This window comes from Montipora capricornis, chromosome 2 (genome assembly GCF_036669925.1).
Source record: "Montipora capricornis isolate CH-2021 chromosome 2, ASM3666992v2, whole genome shotgun sequence".
Taxonomy (NCBI): domain Eukaryota; kingdom Metazoa; phylum Cnidaria; class Anthozoa; order Scleractinia; family Acroporidae; genus Montipora; species Montipora capricornis.
In genome coordinates this window covers 3,763,559-3,788,558 of record NC_090884.1, presented here as the reverse complement: position 1 = coordinate 3,788,558, position 25,000 = coordinate 3,763,559, and the positions used below count along the sequence as shown (strand labels likewise).

Below are 25,000 nucleotides of genomic sequence, written 5' to 3'. Positions count from 1 at the left end.
AGTAGCTAGTAGCTAATATCTCCGAGCATTGAACATATACAATTGTTAAGAATACCAACTGGCGGGAGGCAAAGCAGTTGGCTATTTTACAAGTGCGCCAGGAAATTGAACCAGGGACTACGTGAAACAAATTCAGTGAGTGGTCAGAACGTGGTCTTGAACCCGGGCTCTCCGGATTTCAAGGCACAGGCCCTAACCACTCAGCCACACTGCCTCCCTATTGATCTCCCATGCGCATTCTCAGCGTTGCCTGTTTGGATCTCGGCGTGGCGAGTCGCGATACCCTTCATGCAGAATGTGTCGCAAGGCTCAGTAGTCAAACAAACACTGCAATTTCTCGCATCAACAGGAACTCAGGTGTTTCATGACGTGGAATACAGCGGAACGTTTTATGTCAACTCACACTCTGATGATGATATCATTGGCATCGTGTTTGGTTATCAGAGCCGTAAGAAGTTCTTCGTAGCCTCTTGGAAGAAAACGACACAGACCTATTGGGATAACAACCCTTTCAGGGCAACAGCGGAGGCCACACTTAATATAAAGGTAACTACAGTCGAGTACTTTTTTTCTACGTCCTCTCGTAGATCCAGCTTCCTTAATTGACCCCAAGACGCGACATTTCTGGTGGACGCTTAAGAGAGTTTCGCCTAAAGCAGAAAAGTTCTAAAGCCTTTTGTCATTACGTTCATGAAACGCTTGAATTATCATAGAAAATTAATGGTATTATGAAAAGAAAACAAAGCAATTTCATAATAGACCTCTTTACAGTTGTGTGCTTAGTTACCTGGTCTTTAGATGAAAGTGAGGCTGGTGTTGACCTTTTTATGATACAGACCTCTCTCCTTTTCTTATGTTAATGATGTGGTTGTCATGCTAATTAGTAAGAATTTACATAAGAAAAGTAGTGAGGTTTCTGTCAAAACAAGGTCAACTCTAGCCTCACTTTCATTCAAAGGCCAGGTAACTAAGCACACAGCTGTAAAATGGACTATTATGCAGCAGCTTTTCGAAAGCGCCCGCACGTGGGAAACCTTATGCAAAATTTTAAGAAATAAGTACAACCTGCTATCTGCAAGCTGAGACCTGGAGTGCTTACCATTTGAATGGAATTTTCGGTATTTCCGGAGAGAATTCAAATGGAACGGTTCATCTCGGTGGAATGTATTCGGGAAAAAGGTAATACCTTTCGAGGTATTCCCTTTTTCTCGCTTTGACCGGAATGCCCAGAAATTTCTGTGCCATTTGTCCACAATTACAAGTGCCAGAGAAAATAGAACGTTTCATTTGTTTTTCAACCTGAACGACCCGTTTTTCTGGCAAATGATACAGCACATTCCCATTTTCTTTTTCTAAGTACAGAACATGCAATACCATTTGTCGAAACATTCTCACCGAAAATTTCATTCAAATGGCAAGCGCTCCTGAGTAGTAGCAGGTGAACTAACCCATCCCATATTCCCTCGCGAATAGAGGGAAAATTATCAACGACAACCAAATACTCCGATGTTGAAAAGCAAAACAAAAAAAGCAAGATGACACACCTAACACCAACCCGGTGTGGCCAACACATCACGTATGATGCCGATTACACATCATGCCGATGTTGAGCAAATTCTGGGGCTGGTTTTCTGGGATATGTCTCATCTTTATCACCCTAAAGATTTTACTCTCCAGAATTTTAGCTGAACTTATTTTCTATAGACTACAAAACAGCCGTATTTTTGCGCTGGTCGAACGTGTCGTCAAGCGAAAGGTCTGGAATGAGGTGGAAACCAAGAGTGAGACTGAAGCGAGACGTCTCTCCCCAGTCTCACTCTTCGTTTTCACTCTTGCTCCAGACCTTATCGATTTGACCAAATACGGCTGTTTTGCAGTTTATCTTTGCTAAAGGGCTACTTCTGCGCGAAACTAATTTCAAACAGCGTTAAAATATCTCTTTTCTTTTTCTCGTACTATAGCAAAGTTTCTTTGCCCTCAATAGGATACAGGGAAATTTTAAAGCAAATTTGGGACATCTCATTCGACTTTTTGAAAACTAAATCTCAGTATGTTGGATACATTCTTTCTTTTTCAGAAAATTCACTCGTCCAGCGGCGAATTGCTGATGTTACGAAATGTGTTATGGCACACAGGAGACAGGACCAATGAGGTCGCTATAATATTTCGTAAATTTCAGGGGTTCCCAACTATGAAATTCAACTACAAATCCCAGAGGGACATTCCAAGGTCCTTGTCAGAAACAAAGACTCCGCTTTAAGGGTTTTTTTCCGGCTAGAAATATTTTTTCTGCACGAATTTCGAAGTGGAAAATTGGAATGCTGCGGAGTTTAAAATCACCCTTTCAGAAAAACTGTTGGATCAACGCTTCCATCCGTTAACTTCCCAACGAAATAGGTGCTGTGGTTGTTGGCGGCCTAACCTTCTTGGATGTCAATTGCAAAAATAACTCTTCGAAAACGTAAGGGGCTTTTTTTCCTTGGTCAAGTTGCGAATCTTTCAACGTGATGTTTCAGTGACTTGGTTATTTTCAACAAACCTGGAAAAGTTTAGTGGATAACCAGTCGCAAATTTTAAACATTTGCGAGCAACTTTTCATCCGAACAGGTATTTTACGAAATCTTCCGTTGGGTTCCCTGGAGATTCTTTCGTTTCAATTCGTTGTATGGTCTGTGGCGTTGTCAGTTTCTTCTCAGAGACAATATGAATCTATTTATCCTCACTTGTTTTACCACTAGGCCACATTGCTGTGGAAAGATCCGGCAGAGCGTGGATGGCAAGGTAGAAGAGCTTATAGATGGCGACTGGTTTATTTACCATCCAAGACAACTCTGAGGTATCATTATAGATTGCTCTTTTAATGGAAATTTGGGAATCTTTGAAAAGACGTATGTTGACACGAGTAAAACAAACCTAAGTTATTAGCTCTTCTTCATTTTCCCGCGCTTTCTGCCGGCTGCATGTTTTGAATTTGCGTCATGATTGGCTAATTTGATTTCCTACGTCTGTTGTGTTTGCTTAAGGGAGCTTTTCATTCGACGAAAAAAAACCGGGTAAGAAATCGAATGGAACGGGAATATTCCGGAAATGTTTTCTGAAATAGATATTACACTGCTGCGCGGGGATGCGAATTTTATTTTCGAGTCCTGATAGTATCTCTCACGAGTGAGGTCAGTGAGCGCAGCAATACTCGTTAATGCGGCCAACCGGAAATTGCTTCCCATTCGCCACATAAAATTACCGAAATTTTCATCTGAACAATCTATGACGACGTAGCATTTTAATGTCGATTTGACGTCAAAGAAAATGATTTTGGAGCCTTATTATTATTATTATTATTATTATTATTATTATTATTATTATTATTATTATTAGATTACAAATTTGGACCAAGTACAAGGAGCTGATGACTGACAGTGGAGAAATCGTTGATCCCGACATTTCCGGCGGAAAACTGGGGCTCATGAGCTTTTGGCAAGAAAAAGTTATCTGGTCAGCGGTGTCAGCTCGGTGCCTTGGTGAGTGTGTACCCTTATCCATCTTCTATCCTGTCCTTCGTCTGTCTTCCACCTCTCCCCCCCCCCCCCCCCCTTCCTTCTTTCCCCCCACTTCTTCCCCCGAAAAAAAATAAACAGGAAAAATAATTTTAAATGAGGGCGCTTAAGCACGCGACATTTTTGACACGCGAATGAACACGCATGCACACAACCACATATATATTGCTAAGCTAGTGTCTTTTCTCCCTTAGAGATAATTACTTTTAAAATCTGGGAGACACTTCTGTCCTGGCTTGCGAAATGTTCTCTACCGGTTGCTATCCGCGTCTCAAAAACGTCGCGTCCTTAAGCTCCCTAATTCCGACAGCTGGCCACACGTTACACTGAGTTATTCTGAACAGCGGCGATCTTTTATACTGAGCTAAGACCCCAAAAAATGTTTTTCTGCAATGAAGGGAGTCTAATTCTCGAAGTGTTAGTTCGGGATGCAAACATAGCGTCCGGCTTTGTCTTTGTCCACTGGGACTACAACTCGTACGCTGAGAAGTCGTTTAAAAACGAAGGGTATGCGAACTTACATTGCAACCAGGCAGTTCGATGCTACTCGGGATATAGCTGGAGACCCCAATAATTCCGCTTGCATCCCTGAAACGTTCTAACCTACATTCAAATTTCTGCTAACCAGAGAAGCATCGGCTATAGTTGGTCTTGGGTATTGCAATTGCGAAATTATCTCGTTGACTTAAAAATCCATCGAATTTATTACGTGTTCTTTGATTGCACTCACGTGATAAGCCCGGCCATTTTGCTGCCAGAACAATAGAAAAATGTAGTTCAAATTTTCCATAATAATAGAGTCAAATTCCTAAGACTTTTTCGCTATTGTTCTTTCCATCAACATGGCCCCCTCGACGTCTGGTGCAATCAAAGATTTCAAGTGTCGCCTTTCCTGAGATGTGTTCTTTTTTTTTCCAGATCCGTTCAATTAAGATATGGCTTCATCAACTTCAAGATAGTTGTAATTACTACTTAACTTATACCGCTACGAAAAAAATATCTAGCTGAGAGTTTTATTGGACTTCCAAGGCATCTGCGTTTGGCGAGAGATTCTTCCTTCTCGATAGTAATTATTGGTCCGATGTGCAACAATAGACCTTCTTGGAGTTGAGCCTGAGGGCACATTTTCTTTTAAAACTACTGGCAAAACAAGCAGGAAGTTTATGGCGATTGACGGCAACCGCAGATGCATTTTGAAGAGGTTATCACATAATTTCGAGTGAGATTTGGAAGAAATGAAAGCGAGTAAATTTTTTCAAAGGCGAACAAAATTCGTAATCTTACGAAACATCTACGTAACTTTTAAAAACCGAGCAGCAGTGTTTTTATCGGCTGTTTTTAGACCCGATGAAACACGTGCTGCGAGTTTTTTTGAACAGCTTCAAAAATATTCCACAAAAAGCGTGTCCCTCTGGCTCATGAATTATTAATGAGTTATGGAAGAGTGTTCATTTATTCCAAATTGCAAGAGGAAAAAAATCATGTGATTACTTATTAAAAACAGACATGAACAAATATAGAGAAAGCCAGTCGTAATTAATAAGCGCATCATACATCACACAAAAATTGCGCGATCCAGAGCAAGCATTGGATTGGCTATCTGTGGCTTTCTTTGATCATAGACCAATCAGAATGCCTGGCTTGTTACATCTTTTTGCACTAATGAATTACCTCGTTTCTGCACAGAGTTACCTGGAAACTGCTTTCCTCTAAGTCAATCGGAATGGAGAAACTGTTTTCACCGTATATTGTTAAATGACTAGCAGCGTTGTCATGAGATGGACGGAACAAAAACAGTTTAAACATTGACCAAAAACAACGCAAAAAAGAAAACTAAAAATAAAAGGTCAATAAATGTTTCGAAACTGAGAACTGTTCTTAGTACAATGATTCAAGCGGCTAAGAACTAGAGGACGGCCCGAGTACAGAACTGCATGGCCTTTCCAAAAAATTAGCAAACAGACTTCTAATTTAAATTGTGTACTATTTTTTTTGGTTATGTCGAGCATAGACCATTGTCGAAAATACCTTTATACTATTTGTCCCTCCAAATTTTGCATAAGCATTGGTTTTGTTTTCTCTAGGGACCATCGTAAGTCCCAAGAGAAACTGTAAACAATGCTTACGCAAAATTTGGAGGGACAAACAAAGTATAGCCCACTTCGAAAAATACCATAATACTCTTTGTTTGTCCCCCCAAATTTTGCATAAGCATTGTTTCCAGTTTCTCTTGGGACTTACAATGGAAAACAAAAACAATGCCTATCCAAAATTTGGGCGGATAAACGAAGAGTATTATGGTATTTTCCAAAGTGGCCTATTACTCCAAAATAAGATGAGACACCTCGTGACACATATACACGTGTAACATTAGGTCACGTGACGTCACACTAACTGACACCCTCAGTGTTAACCAGCTTTGGAGAGCTTTGGAAAGATAAACAAAACTCTGAATAACCGCTGGGTTAGGCACTGATCTCTAGCGATTAGATCTAAGCACCGACTCGAAATGGTTAGCTTTCAGAAATTGTTCTGGTGACACCATATTTAAACTTAGTGAAACTTTAGTAAGATCATTTGGTACTTTATATACACAAAAAACTAAGTGTCTCTTCTTATTTTGGAGTATTCCATTCCAATCACAACCAATTTTTATGATATACTCAACAAAATGTCGCGTTTCTGATTGGTCAATGACGAATGCATAAATAGGTTAGAGTGAAAAAGAGGTTATAGAGTGTAATATGGAAGTTGCTATGGAAACAAAGCAATTGAGTATACGTGTACTGATTACTGAGTGGTTTTGAAAGTTCTCAAATTGCACGAGTAGTATAATAATTTTGAGAACTTTCAAAACATCTCTCGTGCCCAAAAATCACGAAATCCACACGCGTAGAGACGATTTCCTGTACTTATTGACTCGCTTATTTTTGGGTTACACTTGTATATTGGAATGATTCTGTAAGATATAACAGCTGAGGGGTAAAGAGGTGCTTTGTCAACCTTTTTTTGACAATATAATCAATATACATGATTTGCATTCTTTCATTGAATTAATCTGCATTTATTAACTAGATTAGTCTCAAAACTGCACATCTATCACAGGTGGAATGCAACTGATTTGCAGAGCACAGCAAGAATGCACTAAAATGCTTGCTGAGCATGCAGCGCGATTAATTTTCCTCTCAGTTAACCAGTGGTATTACTGTTGTAGTTGCGGTAGCCCTGATCGTTTCATAAACTCCCTAACGTTGTCATGCTGGCTAAAACAAAAATATAAAATTCTCAAATCGCGTTTAAACGGCTCATAGTTGCATTTCTCCTTTTTTTTTTTTTTTCAATACACACTTCACTTTTCGACAACTCGTTTGCTCGGCACGAAGTCAGTAAAAGCCGTTTTTCGCGTTACGTTAAACAAGATCACAAGAGGAATAAGGGCGCAACAAACGCCAAAAAAAATTTCTTTTGAAAGACATCACAATTTTTACGTTCATTGAAAACTCAAAGTTTCGATATTTAGTTCCTTGTTAATCCTTTTTCTGAAAGCATTTAGAGGCCTGCACGGCAAGCGCTCCGCCTTTAAATTTTCGCCTGGCGTTAAAGACTTTCAATTGATCGAAGTACTCTTGATCCATTTTATCGCGTTTTGCAACCTTTCCCTATAAAAGAAGAAAAGTAGGAGATAAGTGGCTCAATTCTAAAAACCTCCTTTTGAGGGGGGGGAGGGGGGGAAACACCCAAGAACGAAGCAAGATCTAGAAATAACGCAGAAAATTCTCCTTACCTTTAAAACTTGTCGTTCTCAAAGAAAAATCATGTCCACTTTATCAAAAACTTTCCGATGTGAGGTTTAAAACTGTGTCAATAATCGCGGGCGAAAAGGATTCCAAACTAAATGTTTGCTCTCATCGAATTATCAAAACTTCGCCACCGTGGCCGAGGGACTAATGCGCTCTCTGAGTGCCGGAATGCCGGGGCAAGTGTGGGTGTTCTAATCTCCGTAAGGGAGTTTGGAAATACTGAAGGACATAAAATTGGATTCCCCGATGGGAGTATCCGTAGGGTATGCACATTTGTGACTACAAAGACTACGACGAAGCAAAATAATAAAAATAAAGGAACGGGCCCGAAACGTTACCGTGGTTGCCTACGGCATCCCACGGAATAATAAAGTCTCAAGCAAAAAAAGGACTTGAGTGCCTTAATAAAAATAGCAAAAAAATTCATCCCGCAAATTCCGAGTATCGATACTTCAAGATAATGGTATCGAATATCTTGTATCCATGACCACCCTTGTAAACGCACACAGTCAATTAAACAGTCTGGCTTTATATTTATAATTCGTGAAAAAATGAAGAAATAAGTGAAGGAAAAAGGCTTTCGTTACCTTCACCCAATCATGCTGCAGAGCCTCCTTTGCTGTTAATCTCTTTTTTGGATCCAAGACAATTAACTTCCTAACAAGATCCTGAAAATAGGGACGGTAACAATTGAAAACAACTTAAAAATCCAAAAAACGCGATCTTGCAGCCAGTAATCAATAGTCTAATTGTTTGACCCACCTTTGCATTTTCAGACACGTCATCCCACCATGGAGCCACAAATTCATAATCGCATTTTAGGATCCTTTGGAACATGGCTTGGTCACCTCGTTCATCATAGAAAGGTTCGAAACCACATAATCTGCAAATTTCAAAACGATTACATAGTTAACATATAGAGAATTCATGACTCACCCAAGGGTATGATTTCACACGAATTTTAGGAGAATGAAGCCTTACATGATAACACATTTGTGGCGAATTTTTTTTTTTTTTTACTTTGTGCGGATTGACAAAAAACTCTTTTTCCTCGGCTATACTCGGCTATACTCCACATAAAAAAATGCCATGAGTGTACTGATATGGTTCTCAGTGAAGACTGAAAACAAAGGGATAAATTGTTGCTTTCTCGTAATCAATACAGAGTCTTTTTCTCAAATATGTTTCGTTCCTAATATAAATCGCCCCATCCAAAGCAAACACATGTCACCATTGGTAGGGCCGATTTACACGGTACGATTTTGTCGCATGCGACAACGGCTTACGACAGGCTGACGACATGATTTACGATTGTTGTGTACGTCTGCAAAAATGTCGTAGCATTTTAAAACATGTTTTAAACGCTGCGACAATCTTAAAGTCATGTCGTAGGCCTGTCGTGAGCTTGCCGCATGCGACAAAATCGTATCGTGTAAATCGGCCCTTACCCAGAATCTCGCTTTTTCTGTGCCATGCAAGTCACGTAAACTTGGCCGAACAAGCAGAGCGTCACATGCTGCTTTGCATTCCTGTTTAAGCATAAGAAATTTTGCGTTGCAAAGCAGCTTGTGACGTCAAATCGAGACTAGACCCATGCCTCTGACATCAGGGTCGTGGCTCCACATTACTGCTGGTCTTGATAACTTTGCGCGTCTTGCTCACCAGATAAAAAGTGAAATTTTGAGGTAAGAATGGTGAAACATGACTTGTTTGCTTTTGGTGGGGAGATTAATATTGTAGACGAAAACTATTTGAGTCTTGGTGCACTTTAAAGTGAGGTTGAGCCGGCCTAACCCTGACGTTTATTACTATAATAATAAAAAGTGAGATTTGGAACATAAATCTGTTAACTGGATGCTACGAAATGGATAGGTATCCCCCTTCTGGGAGCACTTTTAACAATGTGTAATGTGTTCACTTACAATATATATGCGATCACTCCAACTGCCCACATGTCAATTTTTGTGTCATATTTTTTTCCCATTAATACTTCAGGAGCTGTGGAAGTTGAAAGAGATCAAATATTTATTTTCACTTAATCTGATGATGCAAATGCTTAAACACTCAAGTCTTCGCGAACAACCACTATGAATCACAGCCCCTGTCTATTAAATTCCCTGACACATTAGGGCTCAATTCCCAGAAGACGCTCAGAAGACTGTACACACACAGACAATACTTAGCAGGGGAGTGACAGGAAAGACCTATTGCGCAACTTTTCCATTTTCTCGACACGGAAAAAAAGAAGATAAAAAAACGACGAAATCAACGTACATTATGACTGGATTGCCTATGGCAACCCAGTAATTAAGAGTTTTTAGAAAATCTTCCATGTCACTTCTGGAATGAAGTTGATGAAAGTTGTAGATTTCAAAGGATAGGTAAACCGTCACCGTTAAAGCGTTAAGTATAATCCGCTATTGGACATTCATTGCACTCATTCGATGAATAACAGAATTAAATAATAATAATATAATAAAAATACCCAGCATTTCAATCAAACAAAAGGCACTTCCATTTCAACAAGTTTTGGGTCATACCTTCCACAAAATGATCAAATTTCTGCCTTTTAATAATTTTATTGCCATTGCTCGGTTAATTTTCACTCATTCATACAACCAAGTTTCAGACTTAATTACCACAATATCCTGGTGTCCCACACACTGTGGCTGTGTTTTCCTCAGCATACAGCATCTTAGACAAACCAAAATCTGCTATTTTGAGGACTGCATTGTCACTTTGGTCAAGGTAGAGAAGATTTTCTGGCTTGAAAACAAAAGAAGAAAGACACATTAGCCATCATCACTTGTTGTGATATTAGTAATCCATGCTGTTGTCGCCATCACTATAAAGCAGCCCTGGCCAAACTATCCAACAAAGTTGGATCCCACAAGCAAGATTGTTGGATGTAAATGTCGAGGTAGCGGGAAAACACTATCCAACATTGCTTAACTATTTCAAGTTCAGGTTGGCGCTAAATTTGAAAATATGGCGCTGAAACGAAAACCGCTCACAGAATTTATGCTACTGGAGCTGTTTGAAGACTGAAAGGACCGATTCAAACGAGGAAAAACCAAAGAATGGTTGACAGAACCTGTAGAAAAGGGTATGTTCACTTCAATATACATCCGTGTAAAGGAGATGATGAGGATCAGCTAGGATCAATTTGCAGAAATTTTAAACGCCATTGAACCAGACATCTCCAAACAGAGCGATAATGACTAATGGGCCTAAAAGTGTCCCACAGACGTGGCCTTGCTTCATACTCGCTAATCAAGGTTTCTGGCTGTTGATCAACAACCACGACGTCCCCTTTGTCCCTGTCCGCCATCTTTGTTGCAAATGATGCTGGAAGCCTTGGCTTGAAAGGAAGACAGGGATTCGTGATTCGCTAGCCGCGCGAACGTGACTCAATTCAGGACACAACTTTGTTGGAAGAGCGGCAAAACACTTTAACATTGTTGGGTCGAGCAGAATTGTTGGTCGTATTGTTTGATCAAAAGCAAACTCTATCCAACACTTGATGGAACAAAAAATGTCGGACGAACATCTTCGAACATGGGTGGCCAAACGGTCAAACAATGTTGGATCGAGCAAAACTGGAGCGTTGAATCCAACTTTGTTTGATAGTTTGGCCAGGGCTTAAAATTCTTTAGGGAGCTTATCCCATTGACTCCCAGGGGTTCCCCATTGACGAGTAAAATCGTCTGGCGTTAGACGGTTTGGACGTCAATGGGTTTAAGACGCGCGTTTTCCCTTTTAACTTGTCTTCACACAACCACATTTACATTGCTAAGTATCTTTTCTCCATTAGAAATGATTAGTATAAAAAGCTAGGAGACACCACTGTCCTGGCACGAGAAATGTCCTCTTCCGGTTAAGCAACGACAGCCACGGCAAAGAGAACGTCATCTCAAAATATAAATTTGCGTAATGTTAAGCGCTACGTGACTATTTCAACCTTTTTTAATATGACAAGGGTGTTGTAGTTCCTAAAAACGACACTCATCGGAACGGCGCATAATTTAGGAGAGAAAATGAAAACTTATCCTCAAGTGCTGACGTTCTTCGTAAAACCTCAAATTTGCCCATTTCACGTTGTTGTTTTGCTGACGACGGCAAAGAAATGGACAAAAGTGAAAAACGCACGTGCAGAGCGTGCAAAGCTATTGTTTTTGCCCACTAAATATGCAAATTTTTGACGTTCTCGTTGCCGTCCCCGTCGTCAATTAAAAGGGAGTTTAAGAAACGACGACGGCTACAGCAACGACAACGCCAAAAAGCAGTGATATTATTGGTTAAAAGAACCAAAATGATCGTACTGCACATGCGGCACGCATTTTTTAACAATTCTCTCCCGTACTCGTCAAAACTACTACGTGAAATGACCAAATTTAAGGTTTTGACGACAACGTGGACAAACTACAGTGAATCTTTCAGTCTCACTCTTTACTTCAAATCCGTCCGTACCAATCCAGTTATAAGACACTTCGCTCATACTGAATAATATAAACAAGATGGAATAATCATGAAGTACTTAGAATAGCTCAAAGTTATATTTTGAAGTGACGTTTTCGTCGCCGTAGCCGTCGTGGTTTCTTAAACTCCCTAATATTTAGGGAGTTTAAGAGCGTTTTTCATTTACCAAGAAATTCCGGAAATTCCGGTTGGGATGTAAATGGAACACACGTTTTTGGTTCGTTCCACTGGAAAATTTCCGGAATAAACGGAACTTCTGAAAAGGTAGTCCTGTTTTCCCGTTGGAAACTTTCCGATGGAAATGCGTGTTCCATTTAGAACTTTTTAAAGGTCTTACCACTTCCAGGCTATTCACGGCCACATTTTTAAATTTTGGCGCGTAAAGTCGCAATCACTGGGCGGCGAACGGACCTGAGTTAAATGGAACACGTTTTTCACCCAATGGAAATTTCCGGAAATTTTTTGTTAATGGAAAACGCCCTTAGAAACGACGACGGCTACGGCAACGACAAAGCCAAAAAGCATGAAAAAGCAGTAATATTATTGGTTAAAAGAACCAAAATGATCGTGCTGCACGTGCGGCACGCATTTTTGAAAACTCGTCAAAATACTACTACCTGAAATGACCAAATTTAAGGTTTTGACGACAACGTGGACAAACTACAGTGAATCTTTCAGTCTCGCTCTATATTTCAAATCCGTCCTTACCATTCCAGTTTTAGGTCACTTCGCCCATATTGAATAATATAAACAAGATGGAATAATCATGAAATACTTAAAATAGCTTAAACTTAAATTTTTAAGTGACGTTTTCGTCGCCGTAGCCGTCGTGGTTTCTTAAACTCCATGACTCTATTCATCTTGGGTCTTTGGTAGTTCTGAATAAGATTCCGCAATGAATACTCTCTAAATAAGTCAATGGGCTGCCTACAGTTCTTTTGCTGCTAAAGATTGTATCTTAATCAAGGGAATTTGAAGGTATATCTATATAGAAAAAATGCCCTTTAACACATGTAATCATTGATGGTGTCATTGTTGTCATTAAGCACTTAAGGGAAACAGTGAGTTTGTTTCCCCGAGACCCTCAATGTTCCCCGAGGCGAATAAGTGTTTTGTTATACCTCCCAACTCAAAATAGAACAATACACAGATAAAAATTATTTGCTTGACGTCGGCTGGCGTACAGATTTGCCGCCGTTTCAAAGGTGCACGACCTGATCACGTGTGAGTCGAAAGTTCAAGTTGTTGTTGCCCTAGGGCGTCATGAAGTTTTGACCAATGACACGTGACACGTTCTCCTCCAATCAGAAAACGTATTTGAGTTGGGAGGTATAACAATGTCACTTGTTGTCATAGCTGTCTTCGTGGTTGCTGCCATCATTGGATATCTGTCACTGTCGTTTTGTTATTGTCATCGATACCTGCATTCTGCTTTTTGTTTTTATTGTTGTTCATATTTAATTATTACTTAAGGCAAAAGAGGCTTAAAAAGTTTGACGCGAACCATTGCAAAATTACACAATTCACTGGAAAATAAGGTTTGTTGGAACTACATCACCAAAAAATAGCTCTGGACAGCTGCCTACCTTAAGATCACGATGAATGATTACAGGAGTACGGGTGTGGACATACTGCAAGGAAGGATCCAGACATAAAAATAAGTGACAGCTAGTCAATTACAGAAATAGGTGACATGGTGATAGGTAATAGGAGGGCCCAGCGGCCCAGCGGCCCGGCTCAGCTTTGGCAGCGCAAATGGATGACAGTGAGTTTGAATTCGTTTACCATTTTACTAATCATTTCAATCCTTTTCGATCCTTTCTTTCGTTGCATGTTGCTAAGTGAAAAAACGTTGTCATTCTCTGTTGTTTTCGTCAGTTTACAACAACAAACAGAAACAAGAATTCAAATGTTTAAAATGGTAAACAAATTCAAACGATGCAGATCTGTGCATGTGCATGGATTTACCGCTGGACAAAAAACTGTGGAAAATCAGGACTGGGCTACCGGGCCTCCGGGGCGCTAGGCTGTCACGGGCCGTGGGCCGCAGGCCACTGGGTCTTGGGCCTGCTTTTAGCAAAACCCGTGATAGGAGGAATTAAATACCGTAACTGATAGGATCAATCGAAACTGTGATAATTTCACCAACCAGTTAACAACCTCAACCTACCATGTAAGTTAGGCAGTTGGAATTTTTGCTGATGTCACTTCACATTGGTTATGAAATACATTTTGATAGCCAAAAGACGCTTAAATGAAAGTTTGAATAAAAGTATTGGATAACGCATGAAGCAGTGAAAGTAGTGACCCTAACCCAAACACAAACCCTAACGCACACTTCCACAGTTCCACATTGCCAAACTTCCACACTTCCACACTGTTAAACTTCCACATTGCCAAACTTCCACACTTCCACACTGCCAGACTTCCACACTTCCACACTGCCAAACTTCCATGTATTAATTATTTGTGAGTAAATTTCTCGCATTTGCATTCTTTTCTGATGACGAGTTCTGTGCTCCTCTACCCGAAGTAAAAGCCAGATATTTCATTAACTAACTCTACTGCAACCCACTTTTTGAACGTCCCGAAACTGCTCAAGCCTTTTTTGGATTTAAAGTGCCTATCACCTTAAAACACACTTTTCCACAAATTAACTTATTCTCCGAAATTGTCCCAAATACACTGTATGTGTTGTTTTCAGAACCTTTCGATTGAAATTTCACGTTTTTATTGGCTTTGAATGACAGGAAAGTGGTCATACTTTGATCCAAAACTGAGCAAAGAATGGAGATGGGTTCGAAAACCGGGGTTGACGTCACATATTAATTTGCATCGCTGTTTTCAAAGAACTATCTCAAAGCAAATTAATTAATTAATCAACGGCATCGCAAGGGTCATGGCTTTGAATCCAGTTGAAGACACCTGAAATTTTCAGGTGTCTATAAGATACACTATTGCTTAACTTGTCCAGATAGAAGCGCGACGATCACTTCAATCTTTCGTCCATAACCTGCACTTGAAATATACATTTCTTTCATTCAATGTGACAAATGATCTATGATAAAAAGTACTAATATTGCTACAATATGGAATAATATTACACAAATTATATCCACAAACTTACATCTAAGGCATCCAGTATTTGCCTTAATGCTTCTGCAGCATCCCTTTCACTGTAGTAGCCTCTATCTACAATTCTGCAAAAAATGATTTATGCTTTAATATATATAAGTTCACCAACTGTGAGCCCCTAATATAATAATAGTGTAATATATTACTTTAAAAATCTGTCGCATTACTGACGTCACTTTGTACTAGAATTTACCTTTCAAAGAGTTCTCCACCAGTAACTAACTCCAGAACCATGTGAATATGTGTCGGTGTCTCAAAGATCTCATACAACTTTATCTTCAAAAGAAATAATATAATGGTTTTAAAGTGAACCAACAACTAAGAGGAATACATTAACCATGCAATAACCTCTTGCTAACCGAGCGTGAGGGCTATACTGGGAAACATTTTCCAGTACAGTCCCAATCAAGTGAGGTTATTAAGTTGTTATTGCATAGCATTGTTTCTTTGAGCAATCGGACACTTCTCTGCTTAGTGAATGTTCATAATCTCCCATCTTCCATTAGCGAACTATGAACGGTAACCTTAAACATGTAAAACTAAATTCTGCTTCCCCTATGATAAAAAAAATTCAATTTCAATTTTTTTTTACACTTTTTGTGTTTTGCTTGATCAACTTGAACTTCCCAGGAAAAAGAAAAAAAAAGGAATGGACTGTTTCCAAGGTAATGGTCTATACTGTAAAATCCGAACTGAAAACCAGTCAATCAGAGTTCCCCATTTAGCCTGAGAATTGCTTGCCATATAATTGAGGAAAAAAAAATAGACATGCAGTGATGCCTCTTTTGTGTCTATCCTCAGATGAAATGTAGACGGTCCAATATTAACAACAAGTTAAAACATGCAACGAATTTACAAAAAGTATATTGAAAATAATTATATTAAAACACATACAGTTCTAATAGTTTTCATACACTTACTATATTTTCGTGTCTAATATTTAGAAGAATGCCAATTTCAGTAGTAATTATTTTTTGGTCCACCTGTTGGGAAAATAAAACATGTACAAACTGAGCCATAAAATGACATATCTATAATGCACAATGTCACATAAAAAAAGAGACAAATTGGCTGTATTCATAACCAACATCACGTTAACAGAGGTGCCAACCTATGGAGATCTAAAATCTGGACATTTTTTCCATCTGGTCTCCCCACCCCTTCCCCCTCGATCAACCTACCCCCTCCCCCCCCCCTCCCCCCCCAAAAAAAAACGCACCCACCCATCCCCCAGCAGCTCCTTCAGAATACAAGAATATTCTGCCGCCATTGTGAATGTGCGGGAAAACAGGGTACTTATGTCAAGAATTTTTATTGGTTAATCGGAGATCCAATCAAACAATCGGTTATATGGCTATGACAGCTGAAGGAAGCCATTTTGCTTAGTTCTATTAACTTGTGTTTGAAACTCAGAGATGAAGAAATGCATTAAGAAACAATGAAACGAGTTTAAAAAAATCGATATTTTAAAACTTGGGGATGCAATTTGAGTCTAGAATGGAGAAAAGTGTGTGTAAGGTTCCGAGTCATTTTTATCCGGGAGATTTAATGACCCATACGGGAGACTGGGAGATTTGTTCCAAATCCGGGAGACTCCCAGATAATCCGGGAGAGTTGGCACGTATGCGTTAATGAAGTGAATTGAGTTGTTTTAAGTCTAGCAGATTGGCATTGTTTTCATGGCAGTATATGTTTGAGGTCTTCATCAGCTGTCAACAGTAGAAAAAAAACTGTTGCCACATTTGGTCATGGTGGTTGTGGAAGCAGTGCTGCCCAACAGTTAGAGCACTTACCTAATGAGATCCCGAGATCCCAGTCTCAAGACCTGTTCTGAGCACTAGTTGTAGTTTTTTCCAGGTAGTCCCTGGTTCTATTTTGGCTGCAGTTGTTAACACCCAACTGATTATGCCTACAGCCCATTAGGATTCTCAAAAAAGTTGTTGTTCTGTTCTGTTATAACTATATAACTATATCTGTCTCGCTAATTGCCAGCGCAAGTACAGTAACGACACAGCTCAACAAGGTCGAACCGAGAGCAAACTATACACCTTATTCCAAAATGGCCACTAATTTATGCAGATGCAAATTGGCCCTCGTTGCCTCGTTCAAGATAAAATATTCTTTGAATTTTAAGCTTAAGAACGAGGCATCAAGGGCTAATTTGAACAAAAACAAAAGAATATTTAAATGGTGGCCATTTTGGAATAAGGTGTATGGCACCTCTGGCTGCTGCTATACGATCCATGTATGACCTTAGAGCACAGCTTGCAACCAGCTGGAATCAGCTGTATGCTGGTTTTTGCAGAATGTTTAAAATAATGTACTTTCATTTTCGCCCTGAAAACCCTGATGGGGATTGGTTAATACAGCGTGAATGTATATAGATATATATATATATATATAATATATATATATATATATGGCTGATTTTCTGTTGTTATGTATGATTAAAGCTGAGCTGGGACATAGATGTTGCCAGCCCATTCATCCCTGAAGCTTCCCGTATTGACAAGCAAAATCATCTGGCACTAGACAGAGTAAAATCTGCAAGTCTCGCTCTCAAGATTCAAAAGGTTAATGTTATAAATATTAAATTATTAATAATATACATTAAAAAATTCCTCAAATCTGATTGGCTGAGAGCAGTGCAGTTCAAGTGTAACACAGTGCAAAAAGTGTAATACACCAGTGGCAAATTACACATCAAAATTATGGATTATGATTGGCTAATAAACAATAGAGTTTGGTCAGAACCAATGAAATCTTTTGTTTTCAAATCAAGCGCACACCCTGGATGGCGCAATTAATAGGATGCGATTTTTCCCTGATTGCCTGATGCGCGTGCAATTCTTCTGCTTAACCATGCCACATTTTTTCATGTATATTATTAATAAGTTATCACATGATTGTTCTCCTGCTATTTGGAATAAATAAGCAATTGTAAATTTTTTCAAAGACTACAAATTGGTCGTCTTACTTAGTCCAAATTGCACTCGAAATCATGTGATTATCTACACTAAAACTGCCATAAGATATGTTCAGAAATAATTAATACATTATCTGAAAATCCTCTTAATCTTCCAAAATGTAATATAATTTAATAACAACATGTAAATCTGATGATTCCCATGGAGGTATCTCAAAATGGCAAAAAACGAGGGTTTTCTAGAATATTTTGGCCTTTATATATCTTAAATTTGTCACCTTCAAAAAAAAAAAAAAAAAAACAGGTTTAAAAAATTTACATATCATTTGTAAAACAAACCTTTAATTTCGTGGGGTGATCGAAGAAAAATGCCTGCCAATTTTGTTTCAATAAGGCCCCGTCCATACGTATCCTGATATTTTTTGATCCACAACCTTTTCTTTCGGGATACACCTTGCATCCACGCGAATCCAGCGAATTCACTGGCGAATCCGGAACTTTTTCAGTACGCTCTCCAGAGTGGATATTTTTTAATCCAATATGAATTCGGAACCGTGTGGATGCCAAATCCGGATATTTATTTATTTATTTATTTAACTTTGCCAGTCAAGCTGACAGAGCGCCACAACAGCTTGCGACAATTACTGTGGCCCCTTTTTCACCCTCCCAACCATGATACACAAAGGAGACAGACCACAACACCAGGAACTACGTGCCCTTATCCGGATGTCGGAACAAGATCGAGCCTACAATTGCAGTTCCTTACCATGAAAATCAATTCTCAAGATGGCTTGCCGCGTGCTTCACGGCGCATGCTATGTCACCTCCGTTTGAGGAGTCCTGAGCACTAGAGTGAATCCGGATACGTTTTGGATACGTGTGGATGGGCAAATTCGATTTGAATACACTACGTGTGGATGGAAATATTTTTTAATCCAAAAAGGAAAAGTTGCAGATTCATAAATATCCGGATACTTGTAGACGGGCCTAAGTAGTTTCTTATGTATTTAAAATAATGGAAACATTTTTGCAATTTTTAAAATGCACATTACAAAGTGGTGACAGCATGGCAAGACGAGAGTCCCTTTCAAAAAAAGTATAATCCACTAAAATGTCCTTGAAAGTATTCTTACTGAAGGGCCTCAGAACTAAACAAGATAAAAGAATTCAAATGTATCCTTGAGTAAACGCTAACATATCAGGTAGAAATTAGTAAAATACCCGACCACTCTTGATTAAGAATCTCTCCTGTTTTCGAAAATGATTATCAGCTGCTATATTTACGTTGCAATCAGTCCGGCATCTTTTAAATTGCAAACAATAAGAGTTTGGGACCCCGATGACATATTTCTTTACATTTGTGCACTAAAAACATAACATAGTTTCAGACCACCGGGTCAACTTTGCAATTGAATTCCATGGGCCGATGCACTTAAACAACTGTTCATGATAATATCCATGTAATTAACACAATGATATCACCTGAATGACTACAAAAAATTCAGAGACATGCACGGATCATATCGAATTTTGTTTATGCTGTAGATGGTAGATCAGATGTCACACCACGTATTCATAAACAGTTTATGATCGAACGATGTACATGTATACCAGGGAAAAAATTTAAAACATCATTTTAATAGCATTCACTTTGAACTCGTCTGGACAAGTTTGTCGCCTTAATTGCAAATCTTTAATTTTTGTTTCGCAACGACAAGGTCTTCATTGTGACCAAATAATAAGCTTAAACGCCATACCAGTATATTTTTGTTTTAATTGAAATTTGCAACGTTGTTTGATACAACAAATTCGAATAAGAAATCACCTCTCTTACAAATAATTATATTGCTTCTGCTCGATTGAAAACCGTCTTCGATGAACATAACATATCGTTAGATGTGACTTGGCAACTGTAATATATCTCCTGCTGATTCGTGCACTGGGAAAATCGCGTATCAAATTTTGTAGTAACTGCTTGTAGCTCCAGCACACATTCAAATACATCAGGAAGTTGTCGCCGTTCAATTCAAAGTAAGTCTTGAATATTCTTAAGCCGAAAATGCAAGAAGTGAAAAAATGGGACTCAAAAATCTGACTCACGGTTTTTGATTATCGTCTTGACAGCAAAATCTTTCCCCGGTACCTCTGTGCTTCGCGCGTTTGACGATGGAGAAGCACCCCTACAAGTAGTAACAAAAGGAAAGAACATTTAATTGCTCGATTTATCACTCATACACGTTTCAAACCAAACCAATTGCAGAATAATGCGTAGCTTGTCACGGACGATCGCTAAGTGTTCTTAAGTCGCTAAAGGATCGACAGCAGAATACGCCATAACCTTCCTAGTTCCCCGGGTTTCGTACAAATAAGAGTCGTTGATGTCGCCTTTCCGCGAGTGACTAAACATTGAGGCTTTCGACATGTTCTGTGAATTGTCAGCGAGCCCGGTGGATACTGAGGGTCTCAAACCCCACTGTCTGTCGGCTAGCTCTGAAGGACGAACAATTCCGGAATAAATTATCGATTAAACCACGAGAATGACATGCCGAAAGTGATTCTATTCAATTTCACAAAAAGATCACAATTGCTTTACGTCACCACCGTTTCTTCCGGGGATCTTTTCGTCATGGCGATTAATCTGTTTTTACTTCTCATTTTCCACAAGACCTTCCTCACACGATATTAAAAATATCTTGTCATTTAATTGATTAACAAAACACCAATTCTTTTGCTTGTAGGAAAAAGAATTATGATAAATTAACTTAGAAACTGAAGTTTCGCCTTGGACCGTCTTAGCAAGCAAGCTGGTGGCTATTGTCTGTCATACGTACTTATTTTTTGAATAATCATCAAAACATTGGCAAGCTGATTTTTTTCTCAGCAATTCCAGTAAGAACGCAAAGGAAAGTAACTTGGATAGCCGCTTGACTCAACTTTTAACTTTAAGCCGGAAACTTTAAGACAGTCATAACGGGATATTAGGATGTATTTTCAAAGCAAAATCGGAAGATTTTTTTTTAAACCTGATATTAAGAGCACTTTTCTGGTTTAAATTCGGAAGACTTAATAGTCAGGCAAAAGCAACGATGCAAGATAATTTTGAATTCAAATTAACAATTAGATTTTTTTAAAATGAATGCAAATGCTAATATGTGACAAAAAAAGCTATCAAGTCACGGTAGATTTCTCTTTTTTAAAAATAAATTTGACGTGTTTGAAAAGTTCTGGATTTTGACCTGTTCAGTAAATCTTAGAAAAACAGTTTTTAACTCTAGTTTTGATGTCCCTCAAAGTTTAAACGGTCGCGGCAAAAAGAATGGCCTTTTACTGAGCCGGCCTCAAGGAATTCTCAATGCAAGAGAGAGCTTGCTCTCAGGTTATGTATTGTCTAGTCATTATATACGCAGCACTTTGTGTGACTCGAAGAGTGGAAATGTCACTCGGACGTACAGCCGGGTAAATATTGAGAACAACACTTGTCCGACTAGAACTTAAACGCCATTGACATAAATGTTAAGGAGCGACCATAGTACAAAGCTTGGGCGAAGGATCGAATTAGCAGTCTCTTACGAGGCAGTGCCTTCCGAAATAGGACTTTGTCTGCGTTCGATCTAAGAAGCCGCGTCCTAAGTTTTTTTCCAGATTGGGTGATTGGTGTGGGTCGTGCCAAAAGTGGAATCGAGAATTTTTCTCTGTACGCTAGAAAAGTTAAGGGAGTAGCAGTGGCGTAGGCCGCACCCATTGCGTGGATTGATCAATCTCTTTTTGTCACACTTGACAGGAGTAAGAGCTACTGTTTTTCAGTCACGCTGTCCGGTTGGGGTTATTTTATTCTTCTATATGTCACGTTATTCAGAGCCCATCTCATGATCTCACTGAACCATTTGCCGTTCGCCCATCGTTTTCTCCGGTGTAACGCCTTTTTCGTTTCACCGAAAGGTTATTTGTGCTTTAATAAAACCACGGGGAGCCAAAACCGGTTACACTTATGGCACAAGCGAGATTTGAAAGGCTTGATCAAACAGTCAAATCACTATAGGCAATCCAGAATAGATATCATCCTCCTTCATCGTTCTATCAGTTTTGTTCTGTTCGGTTTCGTGAGCATGCATTCCATTGACACGCATGTGTAACGCGCGGGCGTGGCTGTAAAGATTCACAGAATTTTCTACAGCGGCTTTTCTTTTTAATTAATGTATCTTTCAAAATTTTGTGTATTTAGTTGATGTAACCTTATATGCTATGTAGTTTTAGTTGTAAATGTAATGTTCTCCGAAGATAGTAGCTCGTGTAGTTATTCTGAAATTCCAGATTAATAGAGTTTATGCATGCACTGTATGTATGGTTAGCCGTAACCAGGGCGCGTGCGCACACTTTGTAATGTGCGACTGTCAATGCTTACCATATGACAGATAGATCTTTTTTCCCCTTGAATCTATAAGCAAGACGAAATTTCCCGCTACATTGACAAGGGCGGTTTGGAGCTGTGATTAGGAGTGGGATTTGTCTCGTATGGTTTAGGGGCCGACATATCTCTCCCTCTGTGTCCGTACCGGGAGGCGAGGTCGGTAAAGGGGATGACCTAGAAAGGAACTGGCGAACCAAGTACGAGCTAATCCACCTTAAAATACCTTATAAAAAAATTAAACAAAAAGAAGAATTTCTAGTGTAAAATCTATATAATAGAACATTATAACCCATGAGGCCTTTGGAGTGTCAGGATTACTGCTTTATGGTTGGAACATTCATATTACACGAGTTTTTTTAATTGTTGGAAGGCTGCAGTCACGTTTTCCTCCTCCTCTTCAGGCATGTTATTCCACCATATGAATAAGTGTATTCGATCTGAAGTAGTTGCACCATTAAAAAAGTCCGTCTTAACTGAGTTATTATCTTGAGTTTGTTGCGTCGTGTACGACCTCCTTCTTTCGTTAGAACATGATTGCAAAAATATTTCACTGGCAGGTAGATTAAAGTCCCCTCTAATGAGCAGGTCATAAATAGTCGTAAAATCTTTATCTAACTTCCTTTCGATAAACCAATGGGAAGGAGCTTGACAAGCTAAAATTAATGTAATCTTGATGGTTATACCGTGTTCAGTAGTAAAAGGAAAATGGTAAATAGATCACCCGTATCTGAGTAGTTTGTAGATCTGCGATAAGTAGTAGCGGGGGTGGACATGGGCAGATGTGGGGTGTGCTGCAGGGTGCGGTGTCAATTTTCAGTCTAGCGGGAAGGTACCTGCACGGTTCGCATACAAAGCAGCAGAACGACGTGACTGTGGATTTGGGAGTGTCGTGTGTTCGACACATATCCTCATGGGAGATCCATGAGAGGCTGGGGATAGGCTTTAAATACCGCGTAAAACGGAGCACTGACAGACGTGTGGAGCGGGTATGGGCGCAGGCCGTCGCTTTCCATAGTGATACCAGCCTCGCATCTGAAGGAACTACCGACGTTAAATAGAGTGACGTTACCATTACCCTTTGTGGCTTCTCTTTGGGCTCCATATCTCAGAGTGCGTACTCCAGTTGAGAGCGCGCAAAGCCGAAATATAATGATCTGAAGGTAGGTATAATTCATCTCTTCTACCGTTTAGTGGGCGTCTTATAAAGCCCCAACTTTATTGGCTTTACTCACTTGACTGTCACTGATGTGCTCTTTGAAGCGAGCATCACTAGTAATCATAATTTCAAGGTCTTTCTGGCTTTGTACAACGGTTTCTTTTTTGGCCATCCGCTTGTAGTCGAAGATAATAGGCTCAAGCCGTTTTCGCCTTTTTGCTCCCTTTAACGACTGAGCATTTTTCAATGTTCCAAATACATTTTCCATGCTTGGCTCCACTCAACCAGGATGTCAAGATCACTTTGCAGCTGAGCGCAATCACTTACAGATCTTATAGTGTGAAGGCACGGGGCATCGTCTCGAAATGTGCTAATGTTGTATCATCAGATACAGATAGTGGCATGTCATTGATACACACCACAAATACGGCAGGACCAAGCAGAGATCCTTGTGGTACTCCTGATTTTACTGGCAACCACTCTGAGCTTTTTCCCATCGATGACAACACGCTGCTCTCTTTTCTATAGATAGCTCCAGGAGTAAACCAATTAAGGAGAAGACCTTTGATGCCGTATTGCTCCAGTTACATAGCAAGTGAGGTTGAACCACGGAGTCAAATGCCCTTTCATGAAGTCCAAGAAAAGCAATATCGGTTTTGTGTTCCCTTGGTCAATTGCTTTAGTTCTTAGATGAACCGTGTCCAATCTTCGAGTAATAGTTGACCGTCCCTTAACAAAACCATGCTGGAGATGAAATATTTTGTTGTCACATAAACTCAAACATATGATTACCACACACAGCGTGGGGTAAAGGCTCAGTAAAGATATCGGCCTGTATTTTTTCACATCCTCTTTTGAGTTTTTTAAACGATGGGAACAATATTTGGGCACGCCTTCCATTCCTTGGGGACTTGACCAGTTTGTAAAGACAGGTCGGGCGAGTGAAGGCACTATTTCAGATGCACATTCCTTTAGAAGTCTCCCAGGGATCTGATCCGGTCCACAGGCTTTGTTTGGGTCAATAGCTCTCAAGGCTTTTGTCACCTCACCAAGACTTGCTTGGATTGAATAGAGCTCATTACCATTTGTTTGCAGTAATGGAAGTGTTCCTTGGCATTGAACTAGACTTAAGAATAACAGAGGCGAAGAACCGGCGATTGAATAAATCAGCCTTAGCTTTAGGGGTAGAGGCTTTAAGATTGCCCAATTTAGCTCCCTTAGGTATCCTGGGTGCCTTTGATTTAGCTCCATATGAAATGACCAGAACCTTTTGGATTGTCATGATATGAAGGTCAGATTGCATGTTAACGAGGAAATCCCGATATTTTCTTTTAGCGGTCGTTTTTATTTGTTTCCGCAAAGATTTATACGCATTCCAGTGTGTTGATGAATTAGATATTTTAGACTTTTTCCATGATCGATCCTTTTGTCTAGACATGTTGATAATTTCACTGTCGATCCATTTTGAGAGATTTCACATCTCTGAGTCGTATTTTTGAAACATATGAATCGACTGCATTGAGGAATAAATCATGCCAGCTT

The 25,000-nt window shown here is 39.5% G+C and overlaps 2 protein-coding genes across 6 annotated transcripts in view; one reads left to right on the top strand and one right to left on the bottom strand.

The window, feature by feature from the left end:
- LOC138038522 (cartilage oligomeric matrix protein-like) overlaps positions 1-6,992 on the top strand; it is a 38,898-nt gene extending 31,906 nt beyond the window's left edge. For all 4 annotated transcript variants that reach the window (XM_068884419.1, XM_068884417.1, XM_068884420.1 and 1 more), the window contains exons 21-25: positions 350-546; positions 2,078-2,152; positions 2,739-2,836; positions 3,376-3,518; positions 4,473-6,992. In XM_068884419.1, coding sequence (XP_068740520.1) covers positions 350-546; positions 2,078-2,152; positions 2,739-2,836; positions 3,376-3,518; positions 4,473-4,486 — 527 coding nt within the window. In that variant the 3' untranslated portion in view covers positions 4,487-6,992. The remainder of the gene's footprint in view (positions 1-349; positions 547-2,077; positions 2,153-2,738; positions 2,837-3,375; positions 3,519-4,472) is intronic.
- LOC138038527 (calcium/calmodulin-dependent protein kinase type IV-like) lies at positions 6,603-20,465 on the bottom strand. Of its 2 annotated transcripts, XM_068884456.1 has the most exons (11): positions 20,233-20,465; positions 19,995-20,074; positions 15,889-15,951; positions 15,162-15,244; positions 14,961-15,033; positions 13,420-13,464; positions 9,994-10,120; positions 9,277-9,352; positions 8,117-8,237; positions 7,942-8,022; positions 6,603-7,213 (listed from the first exon to the last, which is right to left on the bottom strand). In XM_068884456.1, the coding sequence occupies exons 4-11, from the start codon at positions 15,200-15,202 to the stop codon at positions 7,082-7,084; spliced, it is 696 nt and encodes a 231-aa protein (XP_068740557.1). In that variant the 5' UTR covers positions 15,203-15,244; positions 15,889-15,951; positions 19,995-20,074; positions 20,233-20,465; the 3' UTR covers positions 6,603-7,081. The 2 variants fall into 2 exon arrangements, with proteins under 2 accessions (XP_068740557.1, XP_068740556.1); XM_068884455.1 differs by lacking the exons at positions 19,995-20,074; positions 20,233-20,465 and adding an exon at positions 18,661-18,686.
- Positions 20,466-25,000: the final 4,535 nt, after the last annotated feature.